The 18158-nt window shown below is 37.9% G+C and overlaps 1 protein-coding gene across 5 annotated transcripts; it reads right to left on the reverse strand.

Annotated features, from left to right (window-relative positions):
- Nucleotides 1-5087: 5087 nt before the first annotated feature.
- Nucleotides 5088-17697, reverse strand: slc45a4b (solute carrier family 45 member 4b). Of its 5 annotated transcripts, XM_059568036.1 has the most exons (9): nucleotides 17588-17668; nucleotides 17469-17517; nucleotides 14294-14899; nucleotides 12249-12437; nucleotides 11898-12077; nucleotides 10342-11447; nucleotides 7671-7770; nucleotides 7058-7269; nucleotides 5088-6743 (listed from the first exon to the last, which is right to left on the reverse strand). In XM_059568036.1, exons 3-9 carry the CDS (start codon nucleotides 14562-14564, stop codon nucleotides 6399-6401), a joined length of 2403 nt encoding a protein of 800 aa, XP_059424019.1. In that variant the 5' UTR covers nucleotides 14565-14899; nucleotides 17469-17517; nucleotides 17588-17668; the 3' UTR covers nucleotides 5088-6398. The 5 variants fall into 5 exon arrangements, with proteins under 5 accessions (XP_059424019.1, XP_059424020.1, XP_059424017.1 ...); XM_059568037.1 differs by lacking the exon at nucleotides 17469-17517 and having other exon boundaries at nucleotides 17588-17697; XM_059568034.1 differs by having other exon boundaries at nucleotides 17469-17604.
- Between the last annotated feature and the right edge of the window lie 461 nt (nucleotides 17698-18158).

An 18158-nucleotide genomic window follows, 5' to 3' on the forward strand; every position in this document is an offset into this window, starting at 1 on the left:
TGCTTGGGACGGCCCAAATAAACGAGCAAAAATGCTTTACATGTCTTGAAATAATAATTTCAATAATTAGCATCGCTAATGTAATAGAATAAAACAGCAGGGCACATTGTAATGCAGTGTTACAACTTGCCCCATCTCTGTAACTGGAAATTAAAACCGGTTACTGTCTTCTGATAGCTACAGAGGCATGAAAAAATAAAAATCTAAACTGATAAATAATTTGAGATTAAAATAATAGCATATTTGCCTCATTTTGAATGAGTAATAAAAACTGAAATGAAAAAAATACTTAAGCCAGAAATATAATTTTAGTATTGTAAAATAAATACAGGTGCATTTCAATAAATTAGAATGTCGTGGAAAAGTTCATTTATTTCAGTAATTCAACTCAAATTGTGAAACTGAAATTGTGTAATTCAATGCACACAGACTGAAGTGGTTTAAATCTTTGGTTCTTTTACTTGTGATAATTTTGGCTCACATTTATCAAAAACCCACCAATTCACTATCTCAACAAATTAGAATATGCTAACATGCCAATCAGCTAATCAACTCAAAACACCTGCAGAGGTTTCCTGAGCCTTCAATATGGTCTCTCAGTTTGGTTCACTGGGCTACACAATCATGGGGAAGACTGCTGATCTGAAAGTTGTCCAAAAGACAATCATTGACACCCTTCACAAGGAGGGTAAGTCACAAACATTCATTGCCAAAGAAGCCGGCTGTTCACAGAGTGATGTATCCAAGCATGTTAACAGAAAGTTGAATGGAAGGAAAAAGTGTGGAAGAAAAAAGAAAATGACAACCAACCAAGACAACCATAGCCTTGTGGGGATTGTCAAGCAAAATTAATTCAAGAATTTGAGTGAACTTCACAAGGAATGGACTGAGGCTGGGATCAAGGCATCAAGAGCCACCACACACAGGCGTGACAAGGAATTTGATTAACCATAGACAACGTCAGAGGCGTCTTACCTGGGCTAAGTAGAAGAACTGGACTGTTGCCCAGTGGTCCAAAGCCCTCTTTTCAAATGAGAGCAAGTTTTGTTTTGTATTTAATTTGTAAACCAAGGTCCTAGAGTCTTGAGGAAAGGTGGAGAAGCTCATAGCCCAAGTTGCGTGAAGTCCAGTGTTAAGTTTCTACAGTCTGTGATGATTTGGGGTGCAATGTCATCTGCCGGTGTTGGTCCATTGTGTTTTTTGAAAACCAAAGTCATTGCACCCGTTTACAAAGAAATTTACGAGCACTTCATGCTTCCTTCTGCTGACCAGCTTTTTGAAGATGCTTATTTAATTTGCCAGCAGGATTTGGCACATGCCCACTGGCAAAAGCACCAAAAGTTGGTTAAATGACCATGGTGTTGGTGTGCTTGACTGGCCGGCAAACTCACCAGACCTGAGCCCCAGAGAGAATCGATGGGGTATTGTCAAGAGGAAGATGAGAAACAAGAGACCAAAAAATGCAGATGAGCTGAAAGCCACTGTCAAAGAAACCTGGGCTTCTATACCACCTCAGCCACAAACTGATCACCTCCATGCCACGCTGAAAAGAGGAAGTAATTAAAGCAAAAGGAGCCCCTACCAAGTATTGAGTACATGTACATTAAATTAACATGCTTTCCAGAAAGACAACAATTCACTACAAATGTTTTGTTTCATTGGTCTTATGAAGTATTCTAATTTGATGAGATTGGTGGGTTTTTGTTAAATGTGAGCCAAAATCATCACAATTAAAATAACCAAAGACTTAAACTACTTCAGTCTGTGTGCATTGAATTTATTTAATACACGAGTTTCACAATTTGAGCTGAATTACTGAAATAAAGGAACTTTTCCACGATATTCTAATTTATTGAGATGCACCTGTACTATCCAGTGATATCTTCAAAAGACTTTTGACGCACTTTTTTTTCTCTATATGTTGATATGGTAACTAGTAAATGCTGTAAATATTTAAACCACGTGTGTTAAAACTTACCCCGCATTATTTTGTTCCCCCGCGCTCCCCTCGTCTGTTTTCAGAGTGAAAAAACTGCGTTATCAAGGAACTGTTTTCACTAATAAAGAAGGCGTTTAAAGCGGACCGTTCACACAAAACCCAACAGTGTGTGCCGCTCAAATACCCGCCCATTACAGCGGCTCGATGAGACACCTGCTGGTGCTGATGGGATAGATGAAGGGAGAAAGGATGCAGGGAGACAAGAAAAGAAGAAGAAGAGGTTTTGGAGATGTGGCCTTTATCACTATTTTAGCCGAAGAGGAACTTACAATGTGGCTAAAGAGAAAGGGAACCATGTGAAGCGGGATCGATTTTTAGACTTACTGATGGTAAAATCACAAATAGCCTAATGATAAACGTTTTGATTAAAGAGGGGGAAAAAAGAAGAAGAAACTAATCACTGGACTATATTGCTCTTTTAGAGTGACAGTTTAAAGATCACAGTTAAAAACTTAAAATAAAACGTGTAACTTATATAACTTATATAAATTGTTACTAATATAAACGTCAGCTGAAATTAAATTAAATATTTTAAAACTGTAAAATCATTGCAACTAGTTGTCAAAGCAACATTTCTTATTTTCTTTAAGATTAACTTGATATACTAAAATAACTCAAAATAATATACATTATAATATTCCATCTTTAGATCAGACTTCTCTACATCACATCCTTATGGTAGAGATCAAAGATCATCTAGAGCCTCTGAAGTCCTCCCTGTTGTAGAAGAACAGCTGGTGCAGGACGTCCTTCAGCCTCAGGACGTCCATGCTTCAGTTAGTTTGATTGAAGAGGACAAAGGAGAAGAGATGGACAAGGGTTAAAATACTGCCATATTGCATTCACACTTTCCCAGTGGACAGATTTATCAGGTGTTATTACCAAGTCAGTACAAATAATAAAAAAGTGCCCTTCAATGAAAAACTACTGAAATTTGAGTATGCAATATTTTATTCAAATCATAGGTATACCTCTAATTGCTATTGAAGAGATTCATGATCTTCATGAAGCTCCAGCCTCTGACGTCCTGCCTGCTCTAGATGAACAGCTGGAGCAGGACGTCCTCCTACCTCAGGACATCCAAGTTTCAGATTCCTCTATAGTTGACAAAGTGTAAGAGCTGGGCAAGGGTAAGATACTGTGATAATCTCAAACAATACACAGATTCTCACATTCACAGTTTTTCAAAAGTTCATCCAGCCATCTTTAAACACTGAGGTAGACATATTGAAACACAATGTTAATACTATACATTTTTTGCATTCTCATTCCTTTCAGATGAAGGTTTGCCAGGAACCAAGTGTCACTGATCATCTAAAACAGGAAATTGTGTGTAATTGCAATATGAACAATATTCATAGGCTTCTATACTGTATCTTCTTTTCCAGACCTGAGGACTGAAGGACCAAAGATGATTGAGGTGTTGGCCAAAAGATGAAGAAGATTACATCGTACTTCAATCTGCCATTAAGTTTGGAATGGCACAGTCGTGTCAGCTCTTGGTGGCATCAAACAGTCATCCAGTTTCCAGCTCAGATCTTTAACCACTGGACTACAGCACATTTGACACATTCTTTTTATCCAGAGCTTTTACATGATTATATAGCTTTGGTTTTGGGTGTTTTTCCTCAGAGTCTCAGTGATATTAGAGCAACACTGTAATTTCTGTTACAGCCTGGCTCCTTTGCTTTATCATACATCAATGATGAATATACGATTTGATCTTTAAGACTTCTTGAAAGGGATTTTTAAAAAGGTAGAGTGTCTTGTGTTAATCTTGATGACAGTATTTATAATGAACTCTACACACTTTGGTTCTGAGTAACTGAGCAGACACTTTCTCTAAATGTAAATGAGAATAAAATCTTAATTATTGTTGCTCATCATGTTTAAAGGACAGCTTTTAATCAAATAAAAATGTGCAGGAGTGGAGTATCCATGTTCTCCAGCAGAGGGCGTTGTTTGTGATTTTGGGTATAGTTACAGTTATAAAGTTCGGTGATCATCCTTCCGCCACTCCAGTTTCACCATTGTTTATTCAGATATCTTCAGTTATTAAAATAGTCCATGGGGTACGAATACAAGCAACCTTTGGCGTTTCTGTTGTCAGAAAACGAGATGAATATGAAATAGTGAAGTAGTGACACGGCCCATTAAGACTACATAACCAGCTCTCCCTTCAAAGATGTTATCTATGTCCTGATTTATAATTGAGCCGCCGTCTGATGAAATCAAATGGTCTACAAGATGATAAGTGCCTTTGCAGTGATATGGCTATAAAGCTGAAAGCGGTTCTCTTCGCTGCAAAATCTGCCCGAACAGCTGAATTCCTGACAGTACTTAGAACAACCGAATACCAATATCTTTCGAGTTTTTAAAAGGATAGTTCACCCAAAAATGAAAACTCTGTCATCATTTACTCGCCCTCAAGTTATTCAAGTTGATTTTTTTTCCCATACTATGGAAATCAGTGTAAAGTGAACTGATGCCAACATTCTTTAAAACATCTTCTGGTGTAAATTACAACAGATGAAGGAAACTCAGGCTACAGATTAGAAACAAAATGATGGCAGAATTTCAATTTTCGAACTCCCCTTGTATCCTGCTTAATATTTTTATATTTGTGTAAGCGTCTACTGTAAATTTATAAATGTAAATGGAGCATGAGTCCTATGTTTTCAGGAAAATAGCTTTAAACACATCAGATATCAATAGTCTATCCCAGAATCCCACAAAAATATCTCGTAAAAAAACAAACAAAAAAACACCTTAGTTGACCATTTTCTGAAGGTTAAGCATCTCCTTTCAGTGACTAATTACTGAAATATGAATGAAAATAGCTTCAAGCCCTATTTTACCCTTTTCTTAAAGGTGCCTGACTGTGCACTCTGTGCACCTGATTTCCCATTGAAATTATTTTGCAAACTTTTCAGAATTCGTTAAATGTAACTTTACGGTAATACTGTAAATAAGTGTTTTTAAGAGACTTTTTCTTCAAATGCATCTATTTAAGCATCACACAGTTTCTCATTATGTATCTCTCTCCATCTAGCATTCACGTGTGTGCACTTGTCAGTTGTGTGCACATTGTATGCGTGAGGATAGTCAACAACAGTTGATGTCAGATTCACATTGTGCTACAGTCCAAAACAAACGAGCATGCACACAGGGGAAAGTGCAAAACTTTCTCTTTATCGAAACTGAACACAAATTCAAAATAAACACCTGGAACCATTATAAACTTTCAATTTGGTTCAAACACTAAAAAAAGTCACAACATATACAAAAATTTATAAAAAAAGTGTTCACCTTGTTTATGAAAACCACCCAAAGAAAAACTTCCTTTCTGATAAAATAGGATACAAAGCCAGCCTACTGACCTCTGTACAGATGTCACACTTCCAGCAATGTATATAATCTACATTTATGAGCATAATTATGGAGCCATAGCTTAGTTAGCTCACTTAGCCAGAGGGGTTCTGTGACTAACTAGTAAAGGACAGTTTTGGCCTGTCTTCTTGAAAAGAAATTAGCTCAAAAACTTGTGTATATAAACTACACAACAGTACTAGAACAGTATCATGTTTTATGCTGTGAAAAATACTTCTTACTTTTGGAGTGTCATCACTTAAGATGGAGGCTGAAACCCAGTAAAAACTGCCATGACAGCTAAACACACTTCTTCATTTCACACACAAATCACTGCTGTACAGCAAAGCCATTTCCTTACTCAGTGTCTCAGCTCTCCATGTTCTTCATACCTCAAAATAGTGTACCTAAGATAATCAAGTTTATGAACTAAAGGCAACTCTCAAAAACAATGTCTTGCTCAAAGTCTACAATCATTAGAACAAAATGATTTGGCATTGTGCATAGTTAAAGTCTAAACAGAAGTGAGCGTTTTCTGCTCAGAAGCAGCAGCCGTTCAGCTTTCCCCTGAGTGTTTGTATGATATGAGGCTAAGGAGGGGAATACAATGATAATCAGACACATTTCAACACTGATAAAATATCAGTCTAAAAAAATGCAAACTTAGATCTGGCATTTACATGTTGATTTGTAAAGTGAAATGATAATGTGTGAAAAAATGTATTAGAATGTGAAATGTTTTCAAATGTAGTGATGTAAACCTGGTTATAAAAAAATAAAACCTGAAACATACTTTTGTGTAGACGATGGAAATTTTGGGAACAAATAATAAATAGCTTTGAGAAATAATCTCAGAAATCACATATTTGACTCAAATAGGTTTGTCTCTGTACCATATCCACAGATTTACACTCAGCATATGTGAAAGTGTATGAATGGTAGACAATGTCCGTCTTGTCCTTTCGTCTTAACTTGCTTGTGCATTCTAGGATTTGTACTTAAATAGCTCAAGTATTTTACGTTCTAACACTCAAACTAAGGATTCCGCTTCTGACTTGCTGGAACTGTTCCTTGACATTGGCTTGAGCTTCTCTGTGCTGTTACTGGAGGCAGCCTCTGACTTAACAGAGCTTGGGCCTTGCTCATCTTCATCATCAAGTGTATCAGGGTAGATGACGAGGAAAGCCGCAGCAAGAAAACCAAGAAAGGAACCTCCCGCTGCAACCATGGGGATCACTCTAACCGTACCGACGGCGTCTACAACTGCGCCGAGCGCCGATGCCACCAAGATCTGAGAGATGTACACCTGACACGTCAGGATGGCGCAGTCGATGCCAAAGCCTCGCCGTGAGTTTCCAGGGCTGTGATGAATGTACTACGACAATGTAAAAGAAAGATGAAAGAAGCTGATTGAGAGCACTGCTGCTGTGAAAACTGCTGACACAAATCAAGTGCAACTGGCAGTAAAGATGAGCTTATCTTACAGATCTCCATCATACACACTACCATTCAAAAGGTCAGGAAGATATTTTGAATACTTTCATTTAGGAAGGACTTTTTAAATTGATTACTGTATTTCTGATCAAACAATAATAATTAAAATGTAATAATTCTTAACTTTTGAATGGTAGTTTGAATTATTGGAAACATCATACATTTGGTTACACGAGTTAATAAAATGATACAGACCTCTTTAATTTCATGGTACTGTCCCAGCAGAGCATAAGGGCAGTATGACATGCTCATAGAGATGATTCCCATGGTGCTTATCATCACCATAGCAACATATACATTTGGAAAGATGGACATGATGGCTGTGCCCACTGCGTAGCCTAGAGTCCCCAACATATAGACGATTTTTATGCTTAGGTCGTAGTTGTTTAAGATCCTTTGGAGCACGTCTGTGAAAAAAAGTTTCTGATTATTTGGTTTGAATAATACTCTAAACAGACACTGACATAGAAATTGTGTGCAAAAAAGGTTCACATAAAATAAAATTTTAAATAAAATGTGTAACAAATTAACGTTTCTTTTTAAATTTAAAAGAATTACAAGTTTAATCTTAAATTGCAGGTAAATATGAATCTAAGAAAACAAACAACATTCTGAAGGAAATGACAGATATAAAACATAAATGTTAAGAACCATCAAACCCTAAAAAATCTGCTTATTCCATAATGTGGTCATGTGAGTGTCTAAATACAGAACTGAAACCTGATCACACCACTGGATGAAACAAAAAATGTAATCCTCATCATTAGCCATGTTTTATACAAATACAACACATAAACATAACACGCACCTGAGCAGAGCGCAGCTGTAGCCGCATAGATCACAAGCCCCCAGCAGCCCATCTGCACACCTTTACTGTAGTTCTGCAGGGCGGTGGAGTTAGCAGCAGCCTGGTTTTGAAAAACATCAACAGGATATCAAGAATAATCAGTACTGCATATAGTAAAACAGAGCATGTATAATATTGACACTCCATATTAGAAAAGTAAAAGGCATGCAATGTAGACTAAAAATAACGCCTTGCTGATTTGATTATATGGAAATGTACTGTAGTAAAGACATTGTGAAAACAGTCCATGTGACATCCGTGGTTCAATCATCATTTTCCGAAGCTATGAGAGAATAATTTTAGTGCACAAAGAAAAAAGTAATCTTCATTCAACAATTCTTCACTTTTGTAATGTCACATGGACTATTTTAATGATGTCCTTACTATGTTTCTGGGTCTGGAAACAGTTCAGTTAAATTGCTCTCTATACAGGGTCAGAAAGCTCTTGGATTTCATCAAAATTGCTTAATTTGTGTTACGGGTTTGGAACGACATGTAATTAATGACAGAATTTTCACTTTTGGGAGAACTTCACAGGATTTTGTCCACAGAATGATAAGAGCACAAGTTTTAACATTATTTTATGATTTCACACGCGGTATTTTAACTTAACCGATTCAAGCCATGCACAATGCCCTGGACATGACAAGTTTTCTGGTTCGCAAAATAAGTAACGTTACTTTAAAATGATTCCTTAGCTTATTGCCGTTACTGTGGCAGCCAACAACAGCACAGCTCTGCACATTTTATATTTAGTTATATTGAAAAGTTTCAATTCAGTCAATCTTTTTTACCTCGTTTTAACATGGATTTTAGTATGAAGATGCCAGATAGCAGCGGAAGCACATAATATCTGCGTTCTGATTGTTCAGATCGCCTGTCAATCAGGGCCCGGTTCCCCAAAACGTTCTTATCGCGAAGTAGTTCTTAACCTATTCCTTAACCTCTCTCTTAACCTTATGGCACGGTTCCCGACACGTTCGTACGCTAAGTATATCTTCTGTAAGTCACACTTTCGTAAGGTTGGTCTGGACCATTCGTAGCTCTTTCTTAGCGTTATTTGAGCTCATGACGCTACTGTACAGCAGTCTTTAGAAACCAGCGCAGCGAAGTACAAGTCACACTATGGTATGTTGACAATTTTGTGGCTCAACAATGATTTTCTGTTATTTTTTAAGATTCATAATAAATTATGTTTGCAATGGATACAGGCCTATTTATGAAGTTGACTTTATGTGGTTACAGAACTAATAAGGTGGTAATTAGCCTAGGCTTTTTCGTAATGTAATTAAAGCGAATTGGCAATCATTTTTTTGATAATTAAAATCTGGCAAACAATTTGGCTCTAAATGGCTAAGATCTTTAAATGGGTAAGCATGGTGGTGTCCAGTAAGCGACCAACTATGGCAGCGATCCAACGTGTTCTTGTATTGAATCAAAGACGGAGCTGGACTCGGAGCCGTTTAGTCCATGTCAGTTTTTTTATTCGGCAAAACTTAAGCCCTTTTGACATTTTGCCTGACGTGGCTATATTAAAAAAAATCCCCTCCCAAGACAACTCATTGTGGAGCAGCTGGACCTTCCCAGATCTACTTTTTTTTTTTTTTTTTGCTACAAAGAGATTCATCAAGTTCGTGGGAGAGGGCTACAGCCTAATCAAGACCTCTGTGTAGAAGTGCGTCCACACTGTCACCAACGCCCTTCTGCGCCATGCCGGGGATTGCATCCTGGTGGATGGCACACTCATCCCTATCGCCAATCCATCAGTGAATGATCAGGCGTAGGCTACTTATCGCGAAAGGAAGACGCAGCCATAAATGTGCAGGTTATAGTGGACCATAGGGGTGTGATATCTGACCTGGTGGCAAGGTCCAGCAACACTTCCTCTGACGAGAGGCTTGGTGCCCTTTTTTACGTTGCTTCCCCAGCATATTTTGTATCTAACTCTCTCTCTCTCTGTTCATTGTAGATAGGTTGCTTTTTATTAAAAACATAAACCAATTGCAATCAATACCGCATTAAACAGAAGTAACTGCAGCTGCTTGCCAATCAATTCTAATTGTAAAGTACCTTGCCATTAATATAAAAGTGTATTATATAATTTTTATAAGTCGTTAAACCCATGTCAAGAAGCGGCACAAGTGGCACAACGGGATGGATGATTAGTGAGGGATACCCGGTTTGTCTTACCGTCACAACATATCGTGTGAACATTACTGACCCTTTGATAATTTAATTTATAGTCTATATTTTCCTGATAACTTAAACTATGTTAAAATAAATGTTACTGTAATAATTTGAGGAATGTTTCATTTGCATAGAACGTGTTGTCTTTCTTAACGCTGTATTGCACCTTCTCGTAAAGTGGAAAATCGATTCATGAGCAATCGATGCCAACTAATTCAGCACCCTGACTTTGGACAGCGCTCTTGTAACGTCGGACGTAAGAGGCAGCGTGCTAAGAAGCTTCCTAAGGGACACTTCGGGAAACACACTTAGAAACATCAACAACTTTGGTAAGATATATCTTTCGATGTCTTCTTAGCACGCTAAGAGTGAACGTTATCGGGGAACCGGGCCCAAGCTATTTGCTAACGGTCAATTACAGGACAATTTAAGAAACTCTTCTTACAGTTGGGTCTCCTTCAAAGATGACCTGGCCCATGAAGTCCGTGTAGAACACAGCTTGTGCAATCATGGAGAACCAGGTGAGCAAGTGACATACACACAAACGCCAGAGCTGGGGTGGCATCTTCAGCATAGACAACCAGAGCAGTTTGACTGTTGTACCATCAACCCCATCCTCACTCTCTTCATCCTCCTCAATCATGAGGGATGCAGAAATGCGACTTATTGGCAACTTCCGCCGTTCATGCCGTGTATCGATTTCGTCAATGTCATTCAGGCTTCGTGAAGATTTGATTGGCCCAGCCATGTTGCCATAGTGCCTTCGCCATTGAAAGCCCACACGTCCATGATAAGAGAAGGTGAAGGAGGGCTGGCGGTAGAAAGAAGGGGTGCGGCGACGCACTGGGACGCCAGATGGACGTAAACCGACTTTGCCTGGTTGATTGGCGGCACTCACTGCTCCAGTGACTGGATTTCCAGAAACAGCAAAGTTTCCGTTTATGGTTTTGGCAGCTCCACAGATATGTTCCCCATTGCTATCGCAATTCTGTAAGTGGTAGTTAGTGCATTGACCTGCATGGCTGGTGTTGCAGCAATTCAATGTGGTTCCATCATCTTGAAGACCCTGGAAGTCCTGGAATAAAGTCGGTTCAATATCGTACAGAAACTGCCCATCGCGATCCAAGTCCAAGTCTGGGTCAAGCTCTACTGTAGCATCTGGCATGGCTAAAACAGAGTCACTTTTACTCCTTACTAGGTCGATGTTTAGAAAGTCTGTTGAAACATCCCGCTCAGAACGGTCATCCTCATGAGCTGACAATGGCTCCTCTTCAGGGATCAGTTCTAGTTGAGGTATGCGACGAGTAGATGGAAAGCTGCCATAGAGCTGGACAGGAGGTGGCCTTTCTTCATCCTCATCCTTCAGTATCCCTGGCTGGTTGGGGTTATATAGATGCTCCTTGATACTGAAAAGATGAAGCGTCGCAGAAATGATAAAGATGATGGCAGCAAAGAAAAAGAGGACCTGCTCTTGGGCTTTAAAAGCTCGACCTAGGAAGGTATTGGTCCAGTCCAGCCCTCCTAGCATGTAACCTAAAGCACCTCCCAGCCCTGAAAAACAGGAATTATATCAAATATAATCACCATCCAGTATAATGTTAAGTACACTACTGTTTAAAAGTTACAAGTTTTATGTTTTTGAAAGAAGTCTCTTATGCTCACCAAGGCTGCACTTACTTGATCAAAAATATAGTAACAACAGAAATGTTACTACATTAATTTTTTCAAAAGAATTTACTTGATATATTTATAATATAAATGTTTTTACAGTTAGAATGTCCTTGCTGAAAAAACTATTCATTTCTGAAAAAATCTTACTGATCCCAAACTGCTGCAAATCGAAAATTTCTATTCTGATTAGAGCTTTCCTAGCGGATAATTAACTATTTAAACCTGAGTTTTTTTTTTTAAGAGTTGAAAAGGTTTCAAATATGATGCTAAAGAACACAGTGTCTCGTCCAGTTCAGATCAATTTATCACTCCCAGTCCCAGAATATACACCTGCTGAGAAAGCATGGATATTTAGAGCCATGTCCTGTTCCTCGGTATCAGCCACATCCAGGAGGTAGGCTCTGATTGGTCCATCCAAAGCATCAGCACAGAAGTCTAGAACCACCACACCAACAACGGTCAGCACAATCCCAACCGGTTGATTACTGGGAACATCACCCAGAGACAGACCTGATTGACACAGAGATTAAAATCAAGGACCAATCATTTATAAAATGCAAAAATATGTATGTGTAATATAAAATATATAGTCAAATGCCTCGTATTTAAACAATGGTGACTTGTAATTCTGTAGATATCTGTGCATGTTTTAACTATTATATAAATATATTAAATAATTACCTATTAGAGATCCATTAAGAAATAAGGCCACTCCTATTAACACTCCAATACACAGTGCCAAAATGAAGGGTCTCCTCCGACCCCATTTCAAAGTGCAACGGTCACTTGCTGAGCCAATCAGAGGAGTGAAAATTAAACCCAAAATAGGGCTGAGGAACCAGGTTAAGCTGTAATACTGCTCTGGGAGACCTGCAAGAAGAAACGGGCTGGGATCAATTCAATTCCAAGGTTCAGGGAGATCAAAACTATATTTTTTAATAACCACTTTTTGATACAATATACAAATATGGCTATTTAAGCAACCCACATCAGCTGAAACAGACAACCAGGAAGGTTTCAGCATGTCTGCCGTTCATTAACCTGTCATTTACAACACTATAAACCTTTCACATATGAGATCAATAACTGTGTCATAGTAATGAAGCAATCAAACTGCCTCGGGCAATAAAATTATTATCAAATGCGATGACTTAGGAGTAAATAAAAAGGGCATGAGAAAACTGAAAAGAATATTTGGGATTATTCGTTAGTGATGATTTATAGCAAAAAAAATCATTTTAACAGCTAAGGGAATTTTCCATGAGTCTGGCACACAGAACTCGTGCCAGGACTGATGACATGATAAAACCCAAACACTTGATTACTCAAGTGAAACTTAAATGTCAAACTTCTCCTTTTTTTGAGAGGTCCAAACGTGCAAAAAGGACTACAGGTCATGTGTGTAGCGGGATGTCAACTGAGAATGTGAGAACAGAAAGTGCAGACAACAGACATGTCACATGTCAAATTTGCAGATCAGAACTCTTCAGCTTTAAAGATGAACAACTATCCAAACCGCATTCCAACCTCTGTGGACCAGGTTAAAGTGCAGTATGAAGTAATGAAGTAATCAGCTTGTATTATAAAGCAATAACACTCAGTGTTACAACTCCCAAGGGGCAGAACTTAAAGAGATGGTTTTGTCAATACACACTGCATTTAATGTATAACAGCAGATCATTTTATCCTGTTTACTCTAGAAACAGACTCTGGTTAATTGTCTATTAAACCACACTTAAAATCTCAATTATTTTAGCTATTTATTTTTTATAAAATAGGCCATTTGAGATTTTAAAGGACACATATATTTTGCCTAAACATGCACATTAAAGCGACATAAACTGATTGTTTTAGGTTACGATAAGCTTTTTTTTTTTTTTTTTTTTTTTTGGAGGAAATTGCCTTTCTGAGTTTAGCGGATGGATATTTAAGATACCTTCAGCCATTAAATCTAATAAAACTGCTTTTGGTATGAGATCAGAAGGTCTTTAGAGCAATTCAAACCTTTTGTTATGTTAACCCTGTAGTTTCCTGAGAGGATCTACTGACACTGATCTTATTCAAAATAAACGGAAAACCGAGAGAAAGAGAAATGCACAGACTCTCACATTCTCTGCATTCCATGTAAACGCTACCTCATCCATTTTTGCATGCTACAGTGGAAACAAACATCCCTCCACCTTATTACTATACCATAGGGTTGGCATTGGCACAATAGGGAATCTGTATAAATTTCCAAAGCAATGTCCCTGTTCAATGATTATGAATAGAGGGCTTAAGCCAAGGATGAATTTAAAACACTAAATTACCCATTAACCCTCTATTTATAGCTAAGTGTGTATGCCTGTTGAGCTTCAGTTTTATATACATCTAAAGAATGCTTAAAAGATCGAAATTTTGTCATTACATACAAAAGTGCAGTAAAATGATATATATATATATATATATATATATATATATATATAAACATGTTCATCATAGCCTAAATATTTTTTTAATGATATTTGTGTGATTATATCTTCTATGGAACACAAAAGCAGATATGTTGAAAAATGAAAGTCAATAGGGTCCAAAACAACATTAGAACCCACTGACATTCAAAAGTGATAAAGGTTTGGAATGACATGTTAAGGGATAAATTAGGACTTTCTCTCTATAGACATATGAATGAAATGAATTGATTTAAGGTGTCAAAAGATTTGTTGGGAAAACAGTGGATTACTGACCTAGCTGCAACAGCACAGGAGTGACTAGTGCCGTTTCCATCGCATAGCAGAACTCTCTCCCGAACATGACGGCACCATGCATGACCCATAACCGCTTTGGGATGTTGTTTACAGAATCCTCACTGGCTGAGTCCTCTGACATCTCCACTTCCCGCTCTTTCTCCTTCTCTGCATTCTGTCCACCATTTAAATCCTTTTCTTGTACGACTGCCATTTCCAGCACTGGAACGGACTCTGGGACAGCGTTCTTGGGTGCCATGCTGGCCTGCATATACGAAGCTGGTGTCTGGTGTCTTGATCCAGAAACGTTTCCTGTGGTACTTACCCCTCACAAGTCCAGACTGTATTCTCCTTACACCGATCTTTCATAATCCACAGCAGGCTTCTTATTATAAAACACCCGCAGTAACAAGAGATGTCAAGTTGTTCCATATATTTTAGTGAGAGATCTACCAACCGTTGCAATGAATCCTAGTCCATATAGAGCTTTGTTGGTGTAGCTCACAAGTCATGTTTTCATGAAAAGAAAGAGGGAAATGGGGGAGGGTATGGAGAGCAGAACAGGTGGATGTTCCTCTCTGTGCTTCCATGGAATTACTTATTAATCTAGAGGAGAGGGAGAGACGGAGTGAATGAGAGACGAAGAGACTGAGAAATCTGGGCATTAACGAGTGATATCCAGAAAGAACAAGGCATTGGAAAAATGTCAGTGAAAAACAAGAAGGGGAAAAATCCTGGCATTGCGACAGTAAACATAGTTTTAGTAGAAGCCTGACTTATTTCACATATCTGTAATCCCTGGAGAAAGGAAGATGAAATAATAAAGTGACTAAATTAGGAAAAAGGCTCTGAAAAGATAGGAGAATGTAGATACATATTCTTAAAATGATAACATTTTAAAGCCTTAAAGGGATACTCCTCCGTAAAATGAAAATGTTGTCATTAATCACTTACCCCCATGTCGTTGCAAACCCGTAAAAGCTCTGTTTGTCTTCGGAACACAATTTAAGATATTTTGGATGAAAACCTGGAGGCTTGAGACTGTCCCATAGACTGCCAAGTAAATAACAGTGTCAAGGTCCAGAAAAGTATGAAACGTTGTCGTCAGAATACTCCATCTGCCATCAGACGTGCAATCTGGGTTATATGAAGTGACGGGAGCACTTTTTGCAAGAGAAGAAAACTAAAATAATGACTTTATTCAATAATTCCTTTTTCAATAGTCTCCTGTCTTATTTTTGTTTTCTTCTTGCACGTATGATGGCAGATGGAGCATTCTGATGACGTCTTTCTTACTTTTCTGGACCTTGACACTTATTTACTTGGCAGTCTATGGGACAGTCTCAAACCTTCAGGTTTTCATCTAAAATATCTTAAATTGTGTTCCAAAGATGAACTGAGCTTTTACGGGTTTGGAATGACATGGAGGTAAGTGATTAATAATGACACAATTTTCATTCTGAGGTGGTGTAAACCTTTAACTAAGAAACAATCATTTAAATATAAAAGTGACCATTTCCTACACGTTATCAAATTATACATATTATATACAAATTATGTAACGTTACATATACTACAAGAAAACAAAGACATATTTTGGAATTCTTTCTGCCAGTTTTCATTTGAATGTTGTATCTCGCACAACTTCAATGGCCTGTTGGCGCTATCTTATACTATAGTATGGACTTTTTAAAACAAGATTTTTTTTTTTTTTTAAATGCAAATCTACAAAAAAAGTAATAAATAAGAGCAATATGCACCATCTTTTGTCGACATCCCACACGGATTTTGCAACGCTCTCCAGTTGCTATGGTTACGTCTTCACGCAAACGCGACTGTTTGCAAATTTCTATTTGTCAAACACAAGCTTTAAAACATGTTGAAAACGCCTACCTTCCACAGTCATGTGGTAAAGGCAGCAACAGTGTGTAAAGTTCCAAAGGTCGTTTTAAAGTAGTTAGAATGACATAATCGCGCTGCTATAGCACATGCGGTACAAAATCCATTTACATAAGGGTCTTCCGTGAAAGCTAATGGTGGATAAGCAGCTGATATGATAAAGCTGATTTATTCTAAATTATTGTATGGATTGATATAATTTTTTTAATATAAGTACACATTTTAATATAAATAAACTGAAGCAAACAAGTTAAATAATTGCAACGTATATTTACAACAGTTAGGCTACTAATTTAGTAACAAGGCACGTGAACACCTCCAACATGTAATAATTAAAAACATATCCTACCTCGTTAAGTACCTCGTTTCATCTGACGTAAAAATGATCCTTTTAACCCAGAAATTTTGTCCCAGATCAAGTTAAGTAGACAGGCACAAGTAGTTCTACAGAACAAACTGAAGTGACACATACAGTGACAGAGCCAAAAACGTGTCACTAGTTTTATTTGCTGGTTACATGAGACGCCCGTGATAACCGTCCGTCCCCCGTGCGCTACACTGATAAGGTTAAGTTACACCCAGACGCTTCTGGTAGGTAACATCCAGCCCAGAGCAGCCCAGGCCTGCTGTGACAAGAGTCAGGAATGGACACCTCTGTCAGAGACTGACGTGAAAATGTGACAAGCTGACAAGAGGACGATATATAGGAGGTCATCTGTTATTAAGGCATGCGGACGTGGCGATGAGGTGCCTTTCGCTGAATCACGTGCAGCTATCTTTTAAGAAGCCCATGATGGAGCTTAAATCATGCCTAAACATGTACGGTTTCCTGTTTGTGATTGGAAATACGCCTGGAAACCAAAACTTAAACCCAGTCATTTCCAATCAAAGCGTAATGTTATTGTTAGACACGTAATCAACCTCGCTGGCTAAAATAAATTTCAATAACGTTCCCAAATCCCCATAAAAAACCCGTTCCCTGTAATTTTTCCTGGATTCAAAGGATTGCCAGATCATCAGACTGTTGCATGCAGTCATGTTGCCTTGATAGTAATTTGGATACTTCGCATCATACACACAATAATCATGTTACCAACTGTGTCACTCGGAAGGGTGAAGTGACTGGAAATGTGAGCGAGCAGGTCGCAATAATTATGCATTTGGGATTTTGCTTAACTTTATATGAATCATAAGTCTGATTAATGCTTATACAGTCTGTTAGCCCGGACTGCTAGCCTGCTAATTAACTTGCTTCTACAGTAAATTTAACTGATACCTTCAGTTCCCGAGCACGACGAGCGGTCCGATTCATAACAGACATCTCCCTTTATGGTTAAAGAAAGAATATGAGCATACATAAGTAAATGGAGAAAGATGTTAAAGAGCCAAATGTACCTGCTCTGAGGTCGCGGATGTACTGCATCTTTTGTCTGTTCGTGGTTGCCAGATGTTACGCTCTACAAATCCCCCTAATCAGCAGTGATGTAATATCGCAATGTCAAAATCTGTGAACTAAAAACCTAGAAACCACAAACACTTTTAGTCATTACCTACTATTTAACAATGTCATAAAGAGGTAACTGATATCTCTTAAAGAGATATTTGATAATAAAATACTATGGAACAAAATAATAAGGCAAATTGATAACGAATTTTGTGCTGTACTAGAGTTCTGCACCTAGTTCAGACTGAATTGATTAAGAAACGCTATTCAAACCATTATTTGTAGATAATTGTATCATGTTTTTCTTCTCAACTTTTCAAATGGCATAGAATAAAGTCTGTGGTTAGCATTATTTGAAAAAAAAAAACTGTTTTGTTTACTCACCACAATCAATGATTAGACCTACTCTTATTTGGCCTAAAACATTATATTCTTTTGCTGTGTTTTGTTGTATTTTGGAACTGTCAATGTTAACTTAAAAAAAAAAATTATTCTGAAAAGTGTTATGGAAATAAATAGAGA

This window comes from Carassius carassius, chromosome 15 (genome assembly GCF_963082965.1).
Source record: "Carassius carassius chromosome 15, fCarCar2.1, whole genome shotgun sequence".
Classification (NCBI taxonomy): domain Eukaryota; kingdom Metazoa; phylum Chordata; class Actinopteri; order Cypriniformes; family Cyprinidae; genus Carassius; species Carassius carassius.

Coding starts and splice junctions, on each gene's coding strand:
- slc45a4b (XM_059568037.1), bottom strand. CDS start 14,564: ATGCAGGCCAGCATGGCACCCAAGAACGCTGTCCCAGAGTCCGTTCCA. Junction 7,270..7,670: donor TACAGCTGCGCTCTGCTCAG/GTGCGTGTTATG, acceptor TTTTTTTCACAG/ACGTGCTCCAAAGGATCTTA. Junction 6,744..7,057: donor AGTACCATGAAATTAAAGAG/GTCTGTATCATT, acceptor ACATTGTCGTAG/TACATTCATCACAGCCCTGG.